This window comes from Bos mutus, chromosome 6 (genome assembly GCF_027580195.1).
Source record: "Bos mutus isolate GX-2022 chromosome 6, NWIPB_WYAK_1.1, whole genome shotgun sequence".
NCBI lineage: Eukaryota > Metazoa > Chordata > Mammalia > Artiodactyla > Bovidae > Bos > Bos mutus.
The window spans coordinates 37,284,028-37,308,892 of record NC_091622.1 but is presented as its reverse complement, the minus strand read 5'-3'; the positions used below and the strand labels follow the sequence as shown (position 1 = coordinate 37,308,892).

The 24,865-nt window shown below is 37.1% G+C and overlaps 2 protein-coding genes across 6 annotated transcripts in view; one reads left to right on the top strand and one right to left on the bottom strand.

The window, feature by feature from the left end:
• Window positions 1–10,146, bottom strand: part of NCAPG (non-SMC condensin I complex subunit G) — a 48,648-nt gene extending 38,502 nt beyond the window's left edge. Inside the window, exons 1-8 of one of the 3 annotated variants that reach the window (XM_070372183.1) lie at window positions 9,915–10,032; window positions 9,150–9,347; window positions 8,606–8,812; window positions 7,953–8,181; window positions 5,856–6,001; window positions 5,488–5,572; window positions 4,314–4,506; window positions 3,686–3,835 (exon numbers count right to left, since the gene is read on the bottom strand). In XM_070372183.1, the coding sequence (XP_070228284.1) occupies window positions 3,686–3,835; window positions 4,314–4,506; window positions 5,488–5,572; window positions 5,856–6,001; window positions 7,953–8,181; window positions 8,606–8,758 (956 nt within the window). In that variant the 5' untranslated portion in view covers window positions 8,759–8,812; window positions 9,150–9,347; window positions 9,915–10,032. Of the gene's footprint in view, window positions 1–3,685; window positions 3,836–4,313; window positions 4,507–5,487; window positions 5,573–5,855; window positions 6,002–7,952; window positions 8,182–8,605; window positions 8,813–9,149; window positions 9,348–9,914 lie in introns of all 3 variants that reach the window. The other 2 variants (XM_070372182.1, XM_070372184.1) reach the window with 2 other exon arrangements.
• A 101-nt stretch (window positions 10,147–10,247) lies between these two features.
• On the top strand, window positions 10,248–23,921 carry DCAF16 (DDB1 and CUL4 associated factor 16). 3 transcript variants are annotated; one of them, XM_070372185.1, is made up of 2 exons: window positions 10,248–10,457; window positions 20,358–23,921. In XM_070372185.1, exon 2 carries the CDS (start codon window positions 20,978–20,980, stop codon window positions 21,626–21,628), a length of 651 nt encoding a protein of 216 aa, XP_070228286.1. In that variant the 5' UTR covers window positions 10,248–10,457; window positions 20,358–20,977; the 3' UTR covers window positions 21,629–23,921. The 3 variants fall into 3 exon arrangements, with proteins under 3 accessions (XP_070228286.1, XP_070228287.1, XP_070228288.1); XM_070372186.1 differs by having other exon boundaries at window positions 20,343–23,921; XM_070372187.1 differs by lacking the exon at window positions 10,248–10,457 and adding an exon at window positions 10,468–11,026.
• The last annotated feature ends 944 nt before the right edge of the window (window positions 23,922–24,865 follow it).

The window sequence follows — 24,865 nt, the reverse complement described above, 5'->3', positions numbered from 1 at the left end:
GGCAGATTCTTAACCACTGAGCCACCAGGGAATGAATCCCTTTAATTTTTTACTATCACTGCCTAAATTAGTCATTTACAACCCGCACCTAGGTAACATTCAAGAGCTTACCAGAAGTTCTTTTTTTCCTGTGGGACAAAAAAAGCTATTTAAAAGCAAAATAAAGAAAGAGTTTAAATAGATTATGAGTTTAAACTTACACAACTAGGTGCCATTAGGTTGGAATTTATGAAATGACTCATTAGAAAAGACCCTGATGCTGGGAAAGACTGAAGGCAGGAGAAGGGGACGAAAGAAGACAATAGTTGGATGGCGTCACGGACTCTGTGGACCTGAGTTTGAGCAAGTGCCAGAAGATGGTGAAGGACGGGAAGCCTGGTGGGCTGCAGCTCATTAGGCCACAAAGAGTCAGAAACAACTGAACAACAACAATGTAGATGAAAAATGTGTCATTTTAAACTGTCAACAAAAATCAAGTTACAGATACTGCAGAATTCTGTATGACAAATAAATGAAATGACTCATAAAATTATAGCCAAGAGTAAATAAAAGCTCATCAATCCACAGCAATGATATTAGGAACTTCAAACCTATCAGCCACCTTTTGGAATCTGGCAGGAAACTAAGCAACAGCTACAAAACTGATAATTATAAAAATCTATAAATCAGTAGAGTTGCTGAAAAACCTTCACTCAACTTTGGACCCCTCCTTACTTTTTCATCATAGCATTAAGATTTTGGGTATCTTCAAAAATAAATTTAGAGTAGTTATTTCATTAGTAATTACAAATCCTAAACTGCATAAATAGAACTTAAAATGGACCCAGCGCTTTTAATTACCATGAAATCATCTATTCTCAATCATTTTTACAAGTAATCATTGTAATGAAGAGACCACTCAAGAAAGTCTTTTCTAAAACTAAGAATTTATATTTAAGCTTTCTAAAAACTGTATGTGTCCCTTTTCCTTACTCAAATTTAATAAGCCTCATTTAACAGCCCCAATCTCTCTTTATGTGAACACCTCAATTAACAGGAAATTGTTTCCTATTAGCATTCAGAGTCACTGACTTTTCCTGTTAGAAAATGTTACAAAATGCCTGAAAATTTGAGATCAAGAAACAACTTTTCCATTTCATTTTGCTTCTGTTCCTGAGAAAACTATTCCTATCTAATGACATTGCTCCAAAAAGAAAATCATCCTGTTTAAGTATTATTTCAATAATTAAATATAATCTTTAAATCTTTTCATAAGTGAAAAAAACAAGTTGATTCAAGTAAATTAATTAAAAACTTACAAAGCGACAAAGGATATATAAAAATCACTGATCTCTCAAAGTCAGAAGAACTGAACTCTTCACAAGAATTAATCTGTGAAGCAGTCTTTGAGATGTTTTCTCTGTTATTTAAATATTTAACATATCCTCATACTTTCTTGTATTTTCTCAATCTATGAGCATTTATTACTTTTATGTAAACATGTGTTATTTAACACTGCATTAAAAACACTCCTTTTGGCCCTTTGCTGTTCACCTGAGCTATCACAACATAATTAATCGGCTGTTTGTTGTTGTTCGGTTGTTCAGTTGTGTCCGACTCTTTGCAACCCCATGGACTGCAGCACACCAGGCTTGCCCTGTCCTTCACCATCCATATCCCAATACAAAATAAAAAGTTAAAAAAAAAATCATTTCTTTTTGGAACATTTCAACATGGCCCAAACTGCATTATAATGAATATTCCAATTAAAGCCTGAAGTAATTACCATTAAAACTCTAAGCAGATTCCCACGTTTCTCATGTTACTGTGAGTTCAAGCTCTAAGTCTTCATATTGGCTCATATTTAAGATATTTTTAAGTTCAATGTTTTGCATACAAAATTCAAACACATTCTTAGCTTTGCTCTCTAACTTCTATGTGGAGCCACTATAAGCAAAAGCTTTCCTGGTGGCTCAAATGGTAAAGAATCTGCCTGCAATGTGGAAGACCTGGGTTCGATCCCTGGGTCTAGAAGATCCCCTGGAGAAGGGAATGGCTACCTACTCCAGTATTCTGGCCTAGAGAATTCCATGGACAGAGGAGCCTGGTGGGTTCCAGTTCATGGGGTTGTAAAGAGTCAGATAGGACTGAATGACTAACACTTTCACTTTCATAAGCAAAAGCATAATTCTATATTCCCCCCAAAAAAGAATTCACACCCATAATTCATACTGTATGAAAAGCTTTTTTAAAAAATGCATCAAAACCAGGACTTCCTGGTGGTCCAGTGGTTAAGACTCTCTGCTTCCACTGAAGGGGGCACAGGTCCACTCCCTGGTTGGAGTGGATCCAACCAGATCCCCACAAGGTGCAGTAAAAAAAAAAAAAAAAAAAAAAGGGAACCAAAATCATGAAGTTAAAAAATCTACACACCAATATTCATTAAAAAAATATATATATATAACCTTTGGCCCAGCAATTCCACCTCTTGGAATCAACTCTACAAAATCCCAAACAAACGTAAAAATGTAAAGAAAGTTTAAGACACCTTTATCAGTGAAAACTGAGAACATCCTAAATGTCCATCAACCATCAAGAGAAGAGCAAATTAAATATTACCACCATACTATGAAGTGACATGCTGTTAAAACTGTGATAGATTTGCATCTACCAATATATAATGATCTCATGTATCAGTAGTTGAAAAAAAAGCAAAGATACGTATAGTCTGTGTTATAGTGTTAAAATTATGCATTTAATGTGTGTCTCTAAATGCAGAGAAAGAGGGTTTGGAATTGTATGCCCCAAACTGTTTAGATATCAACTCTATGGAGATTGAGGAATTAGGAGATAAGAGGAAACATATTTATTCTATGTACTTCTGTATTTGAATTTTTGACAATGCATTCATGTTTTACTTATACAAGTTTACTTGTATAATTGTAAAGTGATCTAAGTAGAAATCAGGATAATTCAAATAAATAAAAGATATTTTGAAAAAACTTTCTAACAAACAAAAAGCCAAACAGTGACAATTTTAATAAATACTAAAACAGGCCACAGGGATCCACCCAGTCAATTGGAAAACTATTGCTTGCCCATGCACCATATCCAGCCTGTTTCTTGTTTTTGTACAGCGTGAAAGCTAAGATTTTTACATCTTTATATGACATACATATAAATACATAAGTAAAAATATGTACATGTGAAAATTACATGAAATTCAAATTTTAGTGTCCATAAAAGTTAATGAAAGTTTTATCAGAAAACAGCCAGATCTATTCATAACATATTTTGTGGCTGCTTTTGCAGAGTCACAGCAAATTGAGTCACTGTGAGAGAGACAGTCTGGCCCACAGAAATATTTACTAAATATATTTACTACCTGGCAGTTAGAAAAGGTTTGCCAACAAATTTCAAAAGGGAGTACACCATTGTCAACCTTACAAAAAGTGTTCATCATCACGTCTGAACAATTTTAAGAAAATGTCCCAAAACATACTGACTTTGGTCTTTTAGTATACTGAGCAGCACAGGATATTCTCTAGAGTTTCAGTGTGCATACCTATTTTTCCTTGTCTGTCAAAAAAACTGGATTTTAACTTATTCTTAATCAAGCATGGCTCTGAGGGAGGGGGCTGGAAAGTTAACACACAACAACACAAGTACAACACAAGCACAGTCCAAACCGAAGGAAAACTTTTACCTCAGTAAATACTCTGCATATACTACAGGCTCTGGCAAAATCTGCTCTAAAAATTCTTCACCTTCTTCTCCTTTTGATTTCAAATGTTCACAAAGGACACGCCAATACAAAGCAAATTCAGGAGTTAATGTATCTGCTGGAATCAATTTCCTTCATTTAAAAAGCAAAGAATAAGATATCTTAATATCCAGTGAATATTTGAACACAAAAAAAATTTGAACCGAGTAGAAAACTGGGAATAAGCAGCTTTGATTTATAACCACCACCTCTTTAATTGCAAAGTCATTAATTTATCCACACAAAAAAGAATGAAGATAGTTAGACAAAAAGGAAAAAGAAAGACTCAAATAAGCAAACATAATAGGGATGCATGCTGTTGGACTTTTCATGGTAGGCCTAATGCAAACATAAAAGTAATAAAACAAAACAAAAAATGGAAAGTAGTCTAAGTGGTGAGTTCTTATATAATGAGGAAAAAAAGGGAAAAAAGACATTCACCAGAGCAAAGAAAACCTAAGAGGTCTCAGTAAAAGATGCCGATACAATCTTAAGTAATGGTAAAAGGGACTACTTTTAAGTACAGAAGTTCATCAATTATCATATTTCAAATAATGAGAACTTTATATACCTGCCGTCATTATTTTTACAGATTTCTGCCAGTTCATTAAGAGGAGTCATGGAAAACAAGGCATTGAGAACAGAGACTGCTACTTCAGAAGAATTTTCCACATCCAATCGATGAAGCAACTCTAATATATTTCCTTCAGTAAAACGTAACCAGCCTTGGAGAAGATGCTTCTGCATTGCTTGTTTCACAGCATCTGTTAAGTCATTGGAAACATAGGTGAACCAAGTTCCCCTCTAGCTTCCATCTCCTATATTTTTTGTGCTTTAATTAATTTTTATCAGATCAATGTTAACATTTAAGTCGATATTTACTACAAAAGTGAAACCAGACAGAGACAAAACAAAGCGTACTAAAGAAAAAATTAAAAGAATGATATCACAAGTCACTATGATCCTCATTTTCAAGTGAAAATGGAAAAGATCAGAACCAAATATATAACCACTACCACAGCCTAATATTTGTGCATTCCTTCTTTCATTGAGTTCATTGGGCTTCAGATGTTAGACTATATATAATACCTATTATTTCACTTGTTGCCTGACTTCATGTATTATACAACTGATATTTGCAGTAGTGAATCATACAGGCAATATCACTGAAAAACCTTATTCTTAGTTTTTAAAGTCATCCTAGTTATTAGTCCTTCAAACTCAGGTTTTCTTGCTGTGGCAAAAATAAGCCATTGGAGACTTCTCATGGGGTTTGGAAATTTAAAATATATCATTCCTCGTATCACTGCGGTAAGTCAGTTCTCCAATTGTAAAAGAGAAAAGGTGGGAAACAGGGAAATTACATTGGTCTGACCATTTCTACTTGTTTTAGATGTACAGAACACATTCATAGCAGGATATACACAAAAGGGATAAGATAGCATTTTTTTTTTAAGAGAGAGGGCTGAAAAAGAGATTCTGCCCTACTGCTGACGTAGGTTATTTTTACAGCCTTAAACTCTAGTTTCTCCATACACCAAACACAGAAAAAAACAAACTGAGCTACTTCTAAGAACCAAGATCTTGAAAAATGTCTTCTATACAATACACCTAGATAAACTTTGACAGGCTGTGGAAATGATAGATTTACCTGATCTAATTTATTAATAGGACACTCTTTCCTAAACCTTTTAGTTTGACCTCAAAATCTACTAAAGTTTTATGTATAAAGATGTTTAAATTACCTGATCGGTCATTGAGACCTTGTTGAAGGAGCATTACTCTCTGAGCAATGGACAGAGCTCTCATGTGAACCTTTTCAGCTAAAACCTTTAAGAGACAGTAAAAAATGGCCATTAAACTCAATATAATTTATGCATTTTATAACTAGTAATATCTCCTTCACCTAAGAAAATTATCTACAATCTCCAAAAAAATTAATACCCGGCCACACAATAATGCGATAGGATTCTACCTAAATTATTTATACTCTGTCCATAAAAATCTCAATTGAAGAAATTGTTACATGCCAAATATTTTTCAAAGGTATTTTAAGATTATGGCTTCTTGTCTTTTTAAGAACAGGTCTACACAAGACACTGGACTTATTTACCTGATAAGCCAGCTTTCTGACAGTTTCTTTCACATCCTTGGTGCGCCCAACAATTTTTGGCAAAGTCTTTGCTGATGGCGCAATACATGATAACACTGCCCGCCTAACTTCTGGATTTGAATCATTTTCAATCAAAGTAGCATATGCTAAAAATAGAGTAATAATTTTAGTACAGCAACAAAACATTTACTTAGCCATAGTCATAAGATAGCCCGTATTTCATAATCTTTATAATGATAAAAATACTATATTTTAGTCTTACACATTTAATTTTAGCTGAAGATTCTTTTCTGCCAACATCCCTTGAAAAGGACAGAATGAGAAAGCAGTCAATACACTGGGCATAAAGGCTAAAACCGAAAACAAATAATCCTAAAAACCATGAAAAATCCATCATTCAGATTATGTCTTTGCTACTCAAGATTTAGAAAAAAGTCTAAGCTGGAAGGCAGTTTATTTTAAACTAATATGGCTTTTATAAATAGGTCATTGTTTTAATTTTTAATAAACCTAAAAAGAGAGAACTTCTAGTTTTGCTGAACAAAATTCATTTCCTGTATTTAAATACTTACCTCTAGATTTTCCTCAGCTTTATCATCAAGTATATGTTAACTATTAAACATACATATTTTACACATTATTATGTCCTTCATTTAATACCAAAAAATAGCAACTACCACGAGTTATTAAAATTATAAAGATAGTAACAGAGACAAAGAGAAAAACAAATCAGAAGAGTTCCCAAAAGAAGCCTAGTCATACATAAAAAAGTGGAATACGACTCTCTTTACAAGCCAAGGTAAAGAAAGATTTCTTAAATAAAATAAAGTACAAACCATAAGAGATTGGTAATTTTGACATTAGGAATTTTTCCAACAAAAGACATAGTGAAGTGGTGAAATAATCCATCTAAAGTAGGAAGATCTACAATCCATATAACCCAATGGTTTCCCTTCAGAATATATAAAGAACTCCAATTAATAAGATAAGTCAATAGAAAAATGAGCAGAACACATTAACAGGCATTACACAGAAGAAATAAAATTGGTTGCTAAATATTGAAAAGATGCATAACAACGACATGATACATATAATCAGATAAACAGAAATTTAAAAATATGACAATACCAAACATTGGAAAGGATAGGGCTCAATGAACACTTTTATAGTTATTGGAAATATAAACTGATAAACTGTTTTGTAGAATACCTGCACCTTATCCAATAAAGCTCATGACATATACCAACAAGTCAACCCTTAGGTATACATCCCAGAAAAATTGTGCACCAGAACCCATGTATAAAAAAGTTCATAGCAACAACACTGTATTTTAACAGGGGAAAAAAATGCAAACAACTAAAAGGTCCATCAATATCAGAAACAATTGTCTTATACTCATACAGCAGAATGTTATAAGTCAGCAAATAAATATATCAACATGGATGAATGTTAGAAATAATGTTGAGAGCACAGAAATATATAGTATGATTCATAAAACATACAAAATGATAGAAAAACTTCACATTATTTAGAGGTATATACATGTGGTTGGGCTTCCCAGGTGGTAGTAAAGAATCTGTCTGCCAACACAGGAGATGATCCCTGGGTCAGGAGATGATCCCTGGGTCAGGAGATCCCCTGGAGGAGGAAATGACAACCCACTCCAGAATTCCTGCCTGAAAAATCCCATGGACAGAGGAGCCTGGTGGGCTACAGTCCATGGGGTCTCAAAGAGTCAGACACTACTGAGTGACTGAGAACACACACACGTGTATAACTGTTCAAACAAACAAAAGGCAAGAGAATAATTAAACAAAAATTCAAAATAATCATTAATTCAGAGGGAGAGTGACAGAACTGGAGTGGACCTAAGATAAGCTTCAAAGGTACTGATGATATTTTTTCTTTTTTTTTTAAGTTGGATGGTGGCTACTTGAGTTTAAGATGTTTCTTAATATATGTTTCAAAATCATATTATATATGTGTACATATATATGAACTATACTCTTCCATAATACGTCATAATAAGAAAATTCATCTGCTGAGAATTTAACAAAATCAACGAAACTGAAAAAGGATTTAGGGAGCTATACATACCATTAACCACTGGGCATTCATCATCTTTGGGATCCTGAAGGCGTGAAAGAGCAAGAACTGCCTGTATCCTTACATTTGGAACTTTATCTTTCAATCTAATAAGCATGGCTTCATTAATTTTATCAAACAAATCATCATCAATTTGGGCATTTTCTGGCATATTTCCCAAGAGCTTGTTTATGAGCTGGCACGCTCTAAATCTAACTGCATTGCTGTTTGCTTCATGAGACTAAAACAGAAACAAATCAAAATTTATTCCAAGTCACATACCATTATTAACTTGCAAAAAAACCTTGATCCATAGGCATACTAAATACACATTCCATACCACAAAGACTCAAAATATACATAGTCTAAAGCATTCACTAAATTACAAAAGCATATTCATTCCTCTTTGTAGGAACTCTCACTTCTAAAATAGAGAACCCATTTAAAACAAATGTTTATAAGAATTGGCTTAGAATGGTCATTAAAAATTTAATGCAGAGCTATTTTTAAAAGTCCACATTTTAATCTTAACGACAGCTCTAATATTTCCTTTACATTTCTCAATTATCAGATATTTCATTCCCTAAGATGCACAAACTCCTATGGCCCTTTTAAAATAGCAAAATTTTCTATACTATTCTCCTGAAATTCTAGTTTTCCTATACCTTTAATAGAAAAGTAAGCAAATAATTTAAAATGCCACCATCCTCCTCCTCCTCTTCATCATTTTCCATATCTGATTGGTGAAATGAAGTAACAAACTTTGCGGCAAATTCTATTACTCTTTCCACAGCTGGTTCTCGTTTATAGACCACCATAGCATATTTAAGGTAATGAACAAACTCCTCATGAAAATCTGTTTTGTCATCCACCTGAAAGAGAAAAGAAACTGCATGGATTAAATCCTTTTTTCTCAACATTACTCTAAAACGCTGAAAACAACAGCCCTACCACAAACTAAAATCATTATTTAGTAAACTCTCACTTATCCAAACCATCGAAATAAATCTGCACAAATCTCTCTCTAGAGAAATGTACTTCTCCCAGGAAGAAAACAAACGTGAATTTTCACAGTGAAAAGAATTCTTCCGATATTTTTTTCAACACTCTTTAATTCTCCATATGATGCCTTGGTACCAGTTTAGTAAAAATCTGCTTCTTTATGAACAATCCAAAATCAATAACAGCGTCTGCATTTTACCAAATTACCTTTAATGTGCGTGGGCGAGTAGTCGCTGCAGTTGCGTCTGACTCTTTGCGACCCTATGGACTGTAGCCTGCCAAGTTCCGCTGTCCATGGAATTCTCCAGGCCAAGAATGCCATGCCCTCCTCCAGGGGATCTTCCCGACTCAGGGATCGAACCCGCGTCTCCTGAGGCTCCTGAACTGCAGGCGGATTCTTTACCGCTGAGCCACAGGGGAAGCCCATTACCCTTAATATTACACAGCAATCCCTTTCCGATAACAACTTTCACATCCTGTCTCATATCCTCAAGCCCTATTATACTGACATAATTTTTCTAGCACCTCAAGATAATTTATTTTCCAGAAATCCATTGTCCTATTCGTCTCAAGGCTTCATTCAAAAGGAAGCAAACAGTATTTACGTGACTAGGAAGAGTCTGGTGCTAACAATTAATTTGCTAATTGGTGATTTGATGCAATTTCATTGTGGCGCGAGGTTTAAGTAATTAGATGTGGGCGGTGACCAGAAGGACAACAACCGTTGAGCCACCGCGTTCAGGACCCAGGATGCAGCCCTACACTAGGTCGCCCCGGTGCGCGAAAACATTTCTCTTAGATTCGCCGCCAGAGAATTAACGGTCCACGCCGTAGGCCTCTTCGAACCGGGTCTGAAAGGTTGAAGAGCCTAGAGTCGTGACGAGATTTGTCGGGAGGGTAGCGGGAAGCCCCTGGGAGAGAGGCCGGGGAGGGGAGAGGCGGGGGCTCCGGACCGCGGGCGGCCGCGCTTACCGAGCCGTAGGTGCGGTTCAGCGCCACCACCAGCTTCGCCTGGTTCTGGTGAGGCTGCTGCGCCAGCTGGAAGGCCTCCTTAATCAGCAGCAGTCTCTTCTCCTTCCCCATGGCGCCAGTACCCGGCCGAGACAAAGCCTGTTCACGTTCGCCTACAACTGGCCAGACGGACCACCGTCCGCAGCTCCACTGGGAGGCAGACAGTCGAGGGCGTGGTTACCGCCAAAGCGTTCAAACAACTCCCGCGGGAGAAGGAAATACCGCGAGACTACCGCGAGTGCGTAGAGCGGCGAGAGCTGGAAGAGATGAATCCACCGCCTTCAACATCGCGGCTTGGGCGCATGCGCTGAGGGTCTTTTAAGCCGTTTTAATAGGGGGGCTTGGCGTTTCTAGAGAAAAGGTCATTGGCTACCCCGGAAGAGGTATCCGCTGGGAGTGCGAACCCTGTGGAGATTCGACTATTGGAGCCGAGCTGGTGGCGCTAGGCCTAATCGGGTCTTGCGGCTGGGGGTGAGGCGAGGAAGAAGAAAGAATCCTCCATGGGTGAGAACAGGGACTCTGTCTAGGGGAAGGATCCCTGCTCCCCCTAAAGGGGAGGAGTTCGTTTGGAGATGCGTGGAGGAGGGAAGGCTGGGGCGCCTGGGAGTGCTGCGCAGCGCACCGGCTTCTACTGAGAAGGGAGATGTTCCGAGGTCGTCTAATGTAGGCGAGCCGCTTTTTAATTCTGAGCGGTTGTCCTTCTGGTCAATGCCCACATCTAATTACTTAAACCTCTCCCCACAGTGAAATTGCTGGTGGAGAGTCTGCAAATGTGGGAGGCAGTTGGGGAAGAGAGGCACGAGTTAATTTAGATACAGCTTGATGTAGATGTACAGGCTTTGAAGGCCTGGTTTACAAACGTGCATGTTGATTAGTCTCCAAGTCGTGTCCAACTCTGCGATCCCAGGGACTGTAGCCCGTCAGGCTGCTCTGTCCGTGGGATTTCCCAGGCAAGAATACTGGAGTGGTTTGCCATTTCCTCCTCCACGGGATCTTCCCCACCCTGGGATCTATCCCGCATCTCCTGCTTTGGCAGGAGGGAGCCACTGAGCCACCAGGGAAGCCCCACAAAGGTACCTAAGAGCAATGTTTTCAACAAAGGAAAACAGATTGGAAAAGGGTATAGAGATTAAGATAAATTGCCTTCCGAATTTTTTTTAATGGAGTTATTTCAGGTAGAAATCAACGTCTCCATACTACAGCCAACTAAAGAATTAGATTACAGTGCTTCATGTACGCCTTTTTCCTATCGAACTATCTTCCCTCCCCAGCAGTAATGGACTTAACTTCTTTTTTTTGGCGGGGGAGGGGGGGGGAGATTTTCTTAATTTACTGTTAACTTTTGTGTGTTAATGACATGAATAAATCTATGAATAAGTATACTGTATTGTTTTCATGTTCTAACGTTATATGAATAATCATATTGGACCTGCTTTTTCCCATAACTGTTATTTTTGAAGTTTATTCATATTGATACTTTCATAACAGTAACTGAACACCTTATGGACCCTTTGTCTAGGAAAAAGTAATCAGTGATTCATCTAGGAAGGAAAAGGAAAATTTTACTCAAGCCAACCTGAGGATTATAACCCATGAGATAGTCTTTCAAGAAGCTCTGAGGACTGTTCTGCCCTATAGAGGTCTTAAACACGATTATATATGTTTTGGAGACGAAGGGTGACTGTCAGCACATTATTGACAGTTTACACAATCCAGATCTATGGGTGTGAAGAGAGTAGTAGGTCATAGGAGACCCCTTACAAGATTGAGAAGGAAGGTTATCTCCTAGGAGGTCTGATTAGTGCAGCTACACAACACACACTAAAGGGGAGGAAAGAGGCCCAAATGGAGAAAATTTTTACGTTTTAATTTTTCTTTTCTTGCCATGAAATTGTATTTTATTTCATTACCTTTTATGCCAAGACACTGTTTTAAGCACTTTACTTCATTTAATCCTCAGATACAACCCTTGAAACTACTTTCTGCTTTTTAAGAAGAGGAAACTGAGGTACAGATAGGTTTCTCTAATAGTCTATTGTTTGAGTATGCCATAATTTGTTCATCCATTCCCTTGCTTCATAGTCCTAATTCCTGAAATATTGTAGGTATTCAAATGCTAGTTAAAATAATAAATATGGTAGCAGTTGGAGTCCCCATAATTTCAAAATTATCAAAATGTCTAATTTCTGAAAAGGCAAGATGTGTGGGTACTTTAGGTTAATCAGCTGAGGAAAATCATAGAGGTTTAAGAGTACATGGAATATGCTTGATAATTATAATCTCACTGTAGATTAAAATGTAGAATATCTAGATAGTTGTGGTGAAAGAAACGTAGAAAGAGCGCTATTTTTTTTAACCAAGTATATCCAAAATAGCATTTCAACATGTGTTCAACATAAATTGAGAATTATTTTACACTAGCCACATTTCAAATGCTAAATGGAGCTAGTGGCTGCAGTATTAGTGTAGAACTATTCTTACTTTGGGAACCACTGAACTTACCATTTGTTTTTCATCTAAAATCAATTGGTGAACTAAAAGTTTGAACAAACTAATATTTGGAAGCATTTTTCTTACTTTGGAGCCTTTTATTGCTCAGGCTTCCTTATGCTTTGGGTGTCTGCTACCTTTGTTGCTTTTTTAACTGCAGTTCTGTTATTTCCTTTACCATATTTTATTGGATTATCTCATCACAGATTCGTACCATTTTGTCAGTTACTGAAGGGTGAGGCATTGGCCACCAGAGGTCAGCCTAACTATCTTGATTAGCTCTGTGGAGGTGAGGTTTAATAATATGTATTTGTTCAGTATTTTTTTTAACATAATCTGAAAACTTTTTTTAAAAAGATACTGGATTACAAAAATGTCAGTTTTGGAATGGTAGAAGATAGTTGCAAACCATATATCCCATAAGGAGTTAATAGAAAAAACGTATAAGACTCATACAATTCAATAGTGAGTTAATAATAATAACCTAATTAAAAATGAGCAAAGGACCTGAATAGACAAATTTTCCAAAGAACACATGCAAATGGCCAACCACTATATGAAAAGGTGGTCAACATCATGAATCATCAGGGAAATGAAAATAAAAACCACAGTAACGTATCACTTCACATCTGTCAGAATGACTATTAAAAAGTCTAAAGATAACAAGTGTTGATGAGGATGTACAGAAAAAGGGACACTGATACATGTTGGTGGGCAGCAATATGAAAATCCCTCAAAAAAGTAAAAATAGAACTGTCATATGATCCAGGAATCCCCCTTCTTGGTATATATTCAAAGGAAATAAAATTACTATTTCAAAGATGTATCTGCATTCCCATGTTTATTGCAGCATTATTCACAGTAGCCAAGATGTGGAAATAAGTCCATCAATGAGTGAATGGATAAAGAAGATGTAACATTTATATACAGACATGATTCAATCTTTAAAAAAAAAGAAATTCTACAATTTACAGCAACGGGTCAACCTGGAGGACATTCTGCCATATGAAATAAACCAAACAGACAAATCCTGTATGATCCTATTTACATGTGAAATCTCAAAAAGTTGAACTCACAGTAACAGAGTAGAAAGGGAGTTATCAGTGGCTAGCGGGTAAAGGCAATGGCACCCCACTCCAGTACTCTTGCCTAGAAAATCCCATGGATGGAGGAGCCTGGTAGGCTGTAGTCCATGGGGTCGCTAAGAGTCGGACACCACTGAGCGACTTCACTTTCACTTTTCACTTTCATGCTTTGGAGAAGGAAATGGCAACCCACTCCAGTGTTCTTGCCTGGAGAATCCCAGGGACACAGGAGCCTGGTGGGCTGCCGTCTATGGGGTCGCACAGAGTCGGACACGACTGAAGCGACTTAGCAGCAGCAGCAGCAGGTAAAGGAAATAGGAAGATGCCAAAGCATACAAACTCTGGGACCTAATGTACGTTGTGGTGATGATAGTTAATTATGTATACTTGAAATTTACTGAGAGTAGATCCTAAGTGTTCTCATCACATCACATGCAAAAATAAAACAAACCTGTGAGGTGATGAATATGTTCATTAGCTTGATTGTGGTAATCATTTCACGGTGAATACATATCTCAGGATAGCATGTACATGTTAAATGTATAAAATTTGTCAGTCATACCTCAATAAAACTGGCTTTATTTTTAAAAAGATGCTATGTTAAACTCACTGCCTTTCGCTTATTTGTGTCTTGACTTTTAATGCTATTGGGGAAAAGAAATTGTAGCAATTAAACTAAGCAAACTAAAGAATTTGTATAGTAAGGCTATTTCTGAAATTACAGAAAAACCATTCTTTCAAGGTAAATTTTACATGGGAGTATATAGAGTGATTAATTCAGTTTTTATGTTTTTTGTTCAGTTACTTTATCATCATATACATATACATGTTGTTGCTAAGTCATGTCCAACTCTGCGACTCCATGGAGTGTAGCCTGCCTGGCTCTCTGTCCATGGGATTTCCCAGTAATTCAGTTTTGATATGCCTATAACTGCTTCTGCAATGGCTGAGACAGTAAAGAATCTGCCTGCAATACAGGAGACCTGGGTTTGATCCCTGAGTTGGGAAGATCCCCTGGAGAAGTAAATGGCAACCCACTCCAGTATTCTTGCCTGGAAAATCCCATGGACAGAGGAGCCTGGCAGGCTACAGTCCATGTGAGTTGCAGAGAGTCGGACATGATTGAGCAACTAACACACTCTAGTGCCTGTGGAATGTAAGAGGTTAACAGGATGGGCTCACTCTAGAATTTATAGATGCCTTCAAAGAAACTTTGTCTTATTTCTGCTACAGTAGAATGAGCCTTTTAAAGAATGCTTTGAATAGCACAATAAAGTATAGCCAATTAATAGTCTTGCAGATGGAATCTGGTTGAGTGAAAATAGTAAAACTATGAGGACAGAAGAATTAAAAGCTAAAACCTATCTCAATAAAATACTTACAATACATTTATAATTTTTTTGTTTTCAGATTGAAGTAGGTAATATAAACTTTTTAAAGTATTCTTAAAAATGAAGTTTAAGTTACAAGCAATTCCCTTTGTATGGCTTTAATAGTATCTTTGTTGATCCTGTTTTTAAATATTATTTCATATGTCTATATATCTTTCTCATACATGTATATTAAAATTTTCATATTTTTGTCTTCCTAAAATAAAAGTAAAACATGCTTGTGTAGTTATAACAGGCTCTACCATTCTCTCATTAATTTTTTTTTAAAAACTTGCTAAGCCCCTAATGTGTGCCACTGCTGAGAACTAAATTAGATAAAAGAATGAGTAGAAGCCTAAGAAATATTCTCTTATTTTATTTGGCCATGCTGCACAGCATGTGGAATCTTAGTTCCCAGAGCAGATATCTAACCTGTGTCCCCTGCATTGGGAGCATGGCATCTTTACCACTGAACTACCAGGAAGTCCCAGAGAAATGTTCTTTAGATGAACATTACTGACACGAAGCCAGCCCTTACCACCTCTATGTATTTGACCCTAGAGATGTTACAGACTTTCATTTTGAAAATCATTCTTACAGAATGGCATAAGTGGGATGTTGATACTTTGGCTTTGCTTATTTCATTTGTTGTTCAGTTGCTAAGTCATGGCCAACTCTGCAATTTAACCTATGCTTTTAGTGCATCTGTGTTGCTATGTATACTTCTAATGTGCTTTCATCACATGTTACCTAGCCATTCCTCTAGGGATGGAAACTTAGAATGCTTCTAATTCTTTACCATCAAAGGTGAAGCTTCAGAATATATGTTGGTTTTCTGGAGATTTTCTTTGTTATATAAACCCAAGAGTAGAATTGCTGGATCCTGAGATGTGCAGATAGTCTAGCTAAGTAGTGCTGCCAGATTGCTCTTCAGAAAGGTTCAGTTCAGTTCAGTTGCTCAGTCACGTCCGACTCTTTGCAACCCTATGAATCGAAGCACGCCAGGCCTCCCTGTCCATCACCAACTCCCGGAGTTCACTCAGACTCACGTCCATCAAGTCAGTGATGCCATCCAGCCATCTCATCCTCTGTCGTCCCCTTCTCCTCCTGCCCCCAATCCCTCCCAGCATCAGAGTCTTTTCCAATGAGTCAACTCTTCGCATGAGGTGGCCAAAGTACTGGAGTTTCAGCTTCAGCATCATTCCCTCCAAAGAAATCCCAGGGCTGATCTCCTTCAGAATGGACTGGTTGGATCTCCTTGCAGTCCAAGGGACTCTCAAGAGTCTTCAGTCCAGTCTATAATCCCACCAATAGTGCTGGTTTCTAAAGGAATTCCTTCAGTCCCCTCACTAACACCTGGCCTTATCTATCTTCCTAATTTTTACCAAAATAATAGAATAATGTGATATCTCTTTACTCACATAGAGTTAATGGCCTGTGGATTTTTTCTTTTGTAAACTGGGTATTTTTGTCCTTTGCCCATTTCTTTATTGAGATTGCTACCTTTGTTGTTGATTTGTAATTAACTTCTTTCTTGATGTCTTTACTTCAGTCCAAAAAGGATTAATTTTGATGTGATTAAACTCATCATAGTTTGTCTTGTGCTTTATGGTTTTGTTTTTTAAGAAGTCCTCTGCTCCTAAATCACAGATATTCTCCTGCATTATATTCTAGTGAATATATAGTCTTATACTTCTCACTTAGATCTTTGATCTCTCATGAGTCCTCTTTTGTATGTGGCATTATATAAGTAACTTTTATTTTTCTTCATATGAGCCAGATTTACCAATATTATGTGCTAGATGGATTCATCCCCCCTTGATTTATGTGCTAACTTTATATTATATCCTAAAATTTTATGTGGCTCTATTTCTGAGCTTTGTTCCGTTGGACTATTTGTTCTTATACTCCACCAGAGAAGCCCTGTTCTTATACTAACTCTACCTTATTTTAATTTCTGTAGCTTCTCTAATATGTGTTAATATCCTGTAGACCAAGAACCTCCTTTACTCTTCTGTTTAAATAGTTGGTGTAGCTATATATGGAATTTTATTCTTAACGTATGAGGATTGCATGAATTAATTTGGAAAAAAGTTATCTTTATAGTATTCATTTGTTCCATCCAAGAGCATGGAATGTCTGTTTATTTTAAATTATCTGTGTCCTTGATTAGAATTTTACAGTCTTCTTTGTAGAGGTCTTGCATATTATTGATTAGTTCTTAAATTCTTCATAGGTTTGGTCTGAGGTTTTTTTTTTCTTTATTGTGAAAGTGTTTATGTAATGTATTTTATGGTCCGTATTGCTGGTATAGAAGTTAAGAGTGCGTGTGGTCAAATCCTATCATTTTGTAGATATAGGACCCTGGACAAGTAGCTTAAACCTCATGTATAAAATGGGGACAATAAAAGTACCTATCTTACAGGATTGTTAGAATTTCAATGAGTAGTATTTGTGCAATTCCTAGAATGCTGCTGCTGCTGCTAAGTCGCTTCAGTCATGTCCGACTCTGTGAAACCCCAGAGACGGCAGCCCACCAGGCTCCCCCATCCCTGGGATTCTCCAGGCAAGAACACTGGAATGGGTTGCCATTTCCTTCTCCAATGCATGAAAGTGAAAAGTCAAAGTGAAGTTGTTCAGTCGTGTCCGACTCCTAGCGACCCCATAGACTACAGCCTACCAGGCTCCTCCGTCCATGGGATTTTCCAGGCAAGAGTACTGGAGTGGGGTGCCATTGCCTTCTCCAAATTCCTAGAATAGTATTTGGCAAAGAGTAAGTGCTATATAAACAAATTAATGAATATTCATAGGTTAATCTGTGAATTAGAAAAGAGATTCAGGTACCTTGAGCTTTTTTCGTAGCTCTAATAGTTTATATCTTAGGGTTTTTTTTTTTTAATTTGGATGACCATATCATCTGTAAAATAGTAGTTTTATCTCTTTACAATTCTCACCCTTTTTAAAAAATAATAATAATGTTGACTAGGACTTCCTGCCTGGAAAATCCCATGGACAAAGGAGCCTGGTAGGCTGCAGTCCATGGGGTCGCTAAGAGTCGGACACGACTGAGCGACTTCACTTTCACTTTTCACTTTCATGCATTGGAGAAGGAAATGGCAACCCACTCCAGTGTTCTTGCCTGGAGAATCACAGGGACCGGTGGGCTGCTGTCTCTGGGGTCGCACAGAGTCGGACGCAACTGAAGCGACTTAGCAGTAGCAGCAGGACTTTGGTACTTTGTTACACAGTATCAGTCATCAGGATCACCCTTATGTGATTCATTTTTAAAGAGAATATATCTAAATTTCTCATTTAGGATAATATTTGCTGAAAGTTTTTGGTAGATAAGTTTTACCATGATGAGAAAGTAGCTTTCTCTTCCAATCTGGTATAAGTGTTTTGTTTTTTTAAGTCATAAATAGGCATTGATCAAAAACTAAGAAGAGTTAAATTTCCACAATTGATAAAATTATCTCATTTTTTCTGTTTTATTACTATAGTGATTTATATTTATAAATTTATGAAACTGAGATGTTCTTGCTTTCAAGCTCTATATGATTATGACATTCTTTTTTTCTTTATTACACTATTACATTTCGTTAGGTAGTATCTGAAATTTTTGCAAGTAAAATGAGCCTGTATCTTTCTTAAATGCTTCATCTCTAGATTTAATTATGTATTATCCTCATGAAAGAAACTAATCAGTTTTATGCTTTTTCGCTTTTTTCTGGAACAGTTAATATAAAATATGTATTAATTTTCCTGGAAGTTTAATGGAACTCTCTTATGAGAGTGGTGTTTTTAATAGGCAGTTATTACCTTTTCACTTTCTTTAATACTGGTCTGTTTTATTCAAGTTATCTATTTCTTGTATGAATTTTAGTATTTTATATTCTTCTAGAATTTAGCCAGTTTATCTAGGTTTTCACATGTTAGCATATATTATGTTTTTACTTTTAATCTTTTTTGGAATATTTTTAAATCTCTTTCTTGATAAATCTCACCAGTTTTGTTTTTCTTATTCATAGTTTCAGAAAACTGTCTTTCAGTTTTATTAATCTATTTTTCTGTTATACACTATTTAATTTCTGCCTTTATTATTTCTTTTCTGCTTATTTTGCTGTTGCTTTTTTCTGTTATCTTGAATGCCTAACTTGTGGATATTTAAACTTCCTTATTTCCTCACAAGTATATTCAAAGCTATGAATTTCTTATAGGTACTGGTTCGGCCATGACCCACAAATTTTGCCTTGTATGGTTATATTACCATTCAATCTTATATTTAATATATTTTATGATATCCATTTTACTAATCCATGAGTTATTTAGTTTCCTAACCAATAATTACTTTTAACAGCTACTTTTATTGCACTATGGTCAGAAAATTTAATCTAAATGAAATTGACCCTTTGGAATCTAGTTATGCTTTATAATTTAATGCATGAAATATTTCTGTGTTTGTGTTTTATAGTTCCTAGAGCATATTAATATTTTTAACTGTTTCAGAATGCTTATATCTCTGTTTATATTCCCCCCTCAGTTCTATTAGTCATTACCTGAGAAACTTTAAGGATGTGCTTTTAGGTTCGTAGACATTTATTATGAGTATATCACTTTTATTCTTTCACTTTTACCTGTATTATAACATCCATCTTTGTTCCTTATATTTTCTGGTTTGAAATATTTTTTATTGGGTATTAAGATTGCTATCTGAGCTTTATTCTGGTCCACAGTTACCTGATAACATCTTTTTTCATATTTCTGGTTTTGACCTTTTTGGGTCTTTTTGCTTTAAAGTATGTTACTGAATCTTATTTTGTTTTGTTAATTCATTCTGAGTGTCTGTCTTTTAATTATGAATTTAAGCTGTTTATAGTCATTGTAATTCCTGCTATTATTAAAATTTATACCTGCCATGATCTGTAGAGTAGTCATAGGACCACAACCTCTCTGAGTCCCAGCAAGAGTTCTAACATCTAGAAACTACAATGGGGACAGATTTCCTAAAACTAATGCCAAGAAGCACCTCTAAAGATAAAAAGGTACCTTTTACAGCTCCCTATTTGGAGTTTGGAGCATAAGCAATCTGCTTTGGTGGATAATTATCTGGTCTAGGTGAATAGGTGAAGTCGCTCAGTCGTGTCCAGACTCTTTGCGACCCCATGGACTGTAGCCTACCAGGCTTTTCCATCTAGAACTGCATAGTAAAAAACAAACTAGTCCAGGCATGTACCAACAAAGGATTAAAGTGGCCCCAGGCTCTCCTTCCCAGTTTTGTCATGGTAGGAGCCAGTCCCAGTTGGAGAATCTGCCTAAGTTTATGTGCTGAAGATGGGAAAGCCAGTAAGGCTTCTTGCTTAGCATCAGTGTGCTTGGATACTCTATGAAGTTAGATGGATAATAATGTTACCCAGTGCTTTCAAGCTTTAATATCATTTCTGGAGTCTTCTCATTCACAGGTTAAGGCTACCTTTGCAGATGGTCCAGCAACTAAGTCGCCAGTTTCCAAGGGCATTTGCACCATCTATGGAAAACATCGGATCATTGCACACCAGACAGATCCTTGGCAACTCATCCCACCATCCCCCTGCACAAAAGTTACTGCACCAGCAGACAAAGAAGGCAATCACTGAGTTTCTTTTCATTACCAAATAGATACAATATCTCTGCCAACAAAAAAGAGTACACAAAGTGTCTCTTCATGAAATCGCAACCAGTTGAGACCATGCTAAGCAAATCAGCTTGTCTATAGGATGACCTCTTCTTTTCTTCAGTAGCCAGGATTTGAAGGAGAGACTCTGACCTGTGCCACTGGTAAGTGACTAACTTTTACACACTGAACTGGTGCTGAGAACTGAACTGTCTTCTTTGTAAGTGAAGAATATACAACATAATCTTGAAGAACTGTACAGTGTCGCAAGCCAGAGGCATACTATGTGTGTATAACAGACTGAGAAACAAGTGAATCTTATTGAAACAATTTCTCATCTTTTGCTTTATTTGCCAGTGTCAGTGTTTTGCTGGCTTAGATTGTTACCTTTTTCTGGTACCTTTTTTCCTATACTGTTGGTCTATTTTAATGGGTCCTAGAAATCCCTCTCCTGATCCCTTATCAGAATCAGAAAGTGAGGAAGAAGAAAACACTAACTACCTAAATGAGAGTTCTGGGGAAGAGTGGGATTCCTCTGAAGAAGAGGACCCTGTGGTGCCCAATCTAACACCTCTTGAGAGTCTTGCCTGGCAGGTTAAGTGCCTTTTAAAATATTCTACAACTTGGAAACCTTTAAATCCTAATTCCTGGTTATATCATGCTAAACTCCTGGATGCTAGCACACCAGTCCATATACTTCGAGAGATAGGTCTGAGACTCTCTCATTGCTCCCATTGTGTACCCAAACTGGAACCAATTCCTGAATGGCCTCCTCTGGCTTCTTGTGGAGTACCACCTTTTCAAAAGCCCCTTATAAGTCCCAGCCGGCTTTCTAGAGACCATGCCACTCTAAATGGAGCGCTGCAGTTTGCCACCAAACAGTTAAGTCGAACATTGAGTAGAGCCACCCCCATACCTGAATACCTAAAACAGATTCCTAATTCCTGTGTTTCTGGTTGTTGCTGTGGCTGGTTAACTAAAACAGTTAAGGAAACAACCCGCACTGAACCCATCAACACTACTTATTCCTACACTGACTTCCAAAAGGCAGTTAACAAACTCCTAACTGCATCACTATAAAAAACCCACCCACCATTCATTCTCCTCTCATGTTCCCAGATGAGAAAGGAACACAGTTACACAGCCCACAGTTGAGAAACAAATGTCTTCTCAGACAAACTATGCCCTGTCTTCAGAAGCCAAAGTACCATCCAGTACTAAATACATACCCCAAGAGTCCTGTAACTCAACTACAGAAGATGTGCAGTGCAAGCATTCCCTTTGAAAGACCCTGTGGATGAGATGAGAACTTCAATAGAGAATTGGTTAAAAGGGACCTTTTTACAAAAAAAAATAAGTTGACTATTCTCCACACTCAGTTCTCCCCACAATTTACTCTGCTTGTCTAATGGACTTAACTAGATACCTAATTATTAATGGGAAGGAAAAGTAGGCCACTATCCCATTGGTTACCCAACCTTCAGAATAGCCATTGTGGAAACTGGTAAATTAGCTACTGCTAATAACACCTTTCTGAGCATACTTTTCTCTAAGCTAAGTCGCTTCAGTCGTGTCCGACTCTGTGTGACCCCATAGACGGCAGCCCACCAGGCTCCCCCGTCCCTGGGATTCTCCAGGCAAGAACACTGGAGTGGGTTGCCATCTCCTTCTCCAATGCATGAAAGTGAAAAGTGAAAGTGAAGTCGCTCAGTCGTGTCCGACTCTTAGCGACCCCATGGACTGCAGCCTACCAGGCTCCTTTGTCCATGGGATTTTCCAGGCAAGAGTACTGGAGTGGGGTGCCGTTGCCTTCTACTTTTCTCTAATACTCATTTTCAGAGAGGTTCTTGAATTAAATAGAATAACTGGACAAAAGAAAATGGTAGGACTATGGATTTACCTCCCAGTTTTATATTGATAGCCCTGCATAGGGCACCCTTTAGGGGTTCCTATTTGAGGGGAGGGAGTGCAGTGCAGCAGTGTGTAGTCACTTAGTTGTCCAACTGCAACCCCGTGGACTGTAACCCACCAATGTAGTAGTAGCCTACACTACTTCAGATGTATTATTGGACCTGCAGTTACAGCATACACATTTTATAGGCTCCCGCCAGGCTGTCTCTAGATGAACTGGCTTGTAAGATCATGTGTGTGTGTGCTCAGTCTTGTTTGACTCTGCAACCCCATGGACTATAGCCTGCAAGGTTCTTATATCCATGGGATTTTCCAGGCAAGAATACTGGAGTGGGTTGCCATTTCCTACTCCAGGGAATCTTTCTGACCCAGAGATGAACCTGCATCTCTTTCGTCTCCTGCATTGGCAGGCGGATTCTTTACCACTGCATCATGTGAGAAGCCTTATAAGATCATACATGGAGTTTAAACAGACACTTGCTCTGTAGGGAATATATTTCCTGCATCCTGGTATCTAGACTTTAGTTGGTAGCAAATTAAACACATTCCAAAAGACCAATAGGAAAGAAAAGCATTTATGCTAGTGGATGAAAGTATTTTATCTATATGTTTCCTGGAGCAGTATTCATGCACTTTCCACATCTATTGCAAACTTTTTAGGAACCCTTCTAACTTTAAAGAACTTGACTGCATAAAATCTCAGCCTAATACAATCTGAAGTGTTTCTGTGTCTAACTTTATATTTTTTTCTGGTTGAATAGAAAGCATTCATAGCCTTGCAAATGAGTCTTGCTGTGTCAAAACATAGAAATCAACATACATAAAATGTATGAGGCCAGTGAGTCTTTTCACACACCTATAATTAAGAGGAAATCTGTATGTGATCCTGGTTGGCTGGGCATCTAAAGGGAATCAGAAAATAGATTGTTAAAGGTATATATATATATATAGCCTTCCTTATTTTAGTTTTGCTTTTTCCTGTTCTCCATAATTAAGTGCTGTATACAATGTGGCATCAAAAAATGGAAGCATTAATGGAATCACAAGTTCTATAAATGTATAGCAACTTTGAGAAAGAAGAATGTTTCTAACCTAATGAGAAATTTCTACTGAGCGTTAGTTGTTTCATCTTAAGGAAAAGGAGGGAATTATAGTGGGTAGAAAAAAATATTTGTTAATGGAAAATTACTGAATTGAAACCATATGTTAGTATAACTGAATGTAACAGTAACTGCTCCTATGTAGATATTCTATGAAATTGGTTTTTTTTTTAATGTTACAAAAACATGTTTCTTTTTTTCAAAGGGGGAGGTGGGAAGAAGTAGGGAGATCTGAAAATTAAAATGTTGATGTTTATGTAACCGTCATATGTTCCTTTTTCTGTGTGTGTGCATGCGTGTGTATAAAAGTGCCTTGAACACATGAGCACATCTTTGCTGTTCATTCCAAAAGGAAGCCTTTTCCCGGCTTCCCAGCTGAATAAAGCAATAGCTTTGTACATGCTGAACAGAGTATGGTTATTTGTTCCTAACAAAATGAAATAGATTCTACTTTGCTTAAGGCATATTCAACATTCACTAAGTGCTAAAGAGAGTCCATAGAGATACAGTGGATCTCATAGGAGATGACTTGGCTGTCCTAGGAAAGAAATATAATTGAAGAAAGTGTTAGATATTCAGTCCAAACCTAGGTTTGAACCCATTTGTTTGTATATATTAAGTAGTTTCAGGTTGCACAAAATGATAGGTACCCGAATAAGCCTTAAGACTTTACTTCTTTTTGTGTGTCATGAGTGTGGGTGGGGCTAGGGGTCAGTTAACTACTTTCACACTCTCTCTCTCCATGGGCCTTGGTTAAATTAAGTCACCATAATTAGGATTAAGAAGGATGAGTTTATTCTCTATTTATCGAAATATTTATCAAAGAGGTGGGAAAAGGGATTTCTAAACCAACAGACATCAGTGTTACTTAAAGGTATTATTCTTTCTTGGTGCAAATAGTCTCTTTTTGTTGAAGCAGTCCAGGAAACTTGAGCCCAGAAGACCATAATCATGTTTTTTAAGCCAGTCAGCTTCCTAACAGAAGGAAGAAATCTAGACATGGCAGGAAGAGGGTAGATGTTAAGTCACCTTTAGGGAATTATCTTGTTGGGACTCCTATCACAACTATCCATCTAAAAGTTTCTTCTCTATGATGAAAATAGTGTTTTGATACTAGAGTAGATTCCTAAAGCAATTAGGACTTTAGTTCTAGTCAGTTGGGTTGTTTGCTTACTGATAATGTAAATTATCTTACATCCCTAACAAATGATATTCTTTTGCCTCCATTGTTAGAGAACCTCAGCATCTTTTGGAGCAGCCCATTAGTTTTAAATAGAGATATAGTTGTCCATCTAATAACATTATG

Bases quoted from the DNA above. Each gene is read 5' to 3' on its own strand.
- DCAF16 (XM_070372185.1), top strand. From the start codon at position 20,978: ATGGGTCCTAGAAATCCCTCTCCTGATCCCTTATCAGAATCAGAAAGT.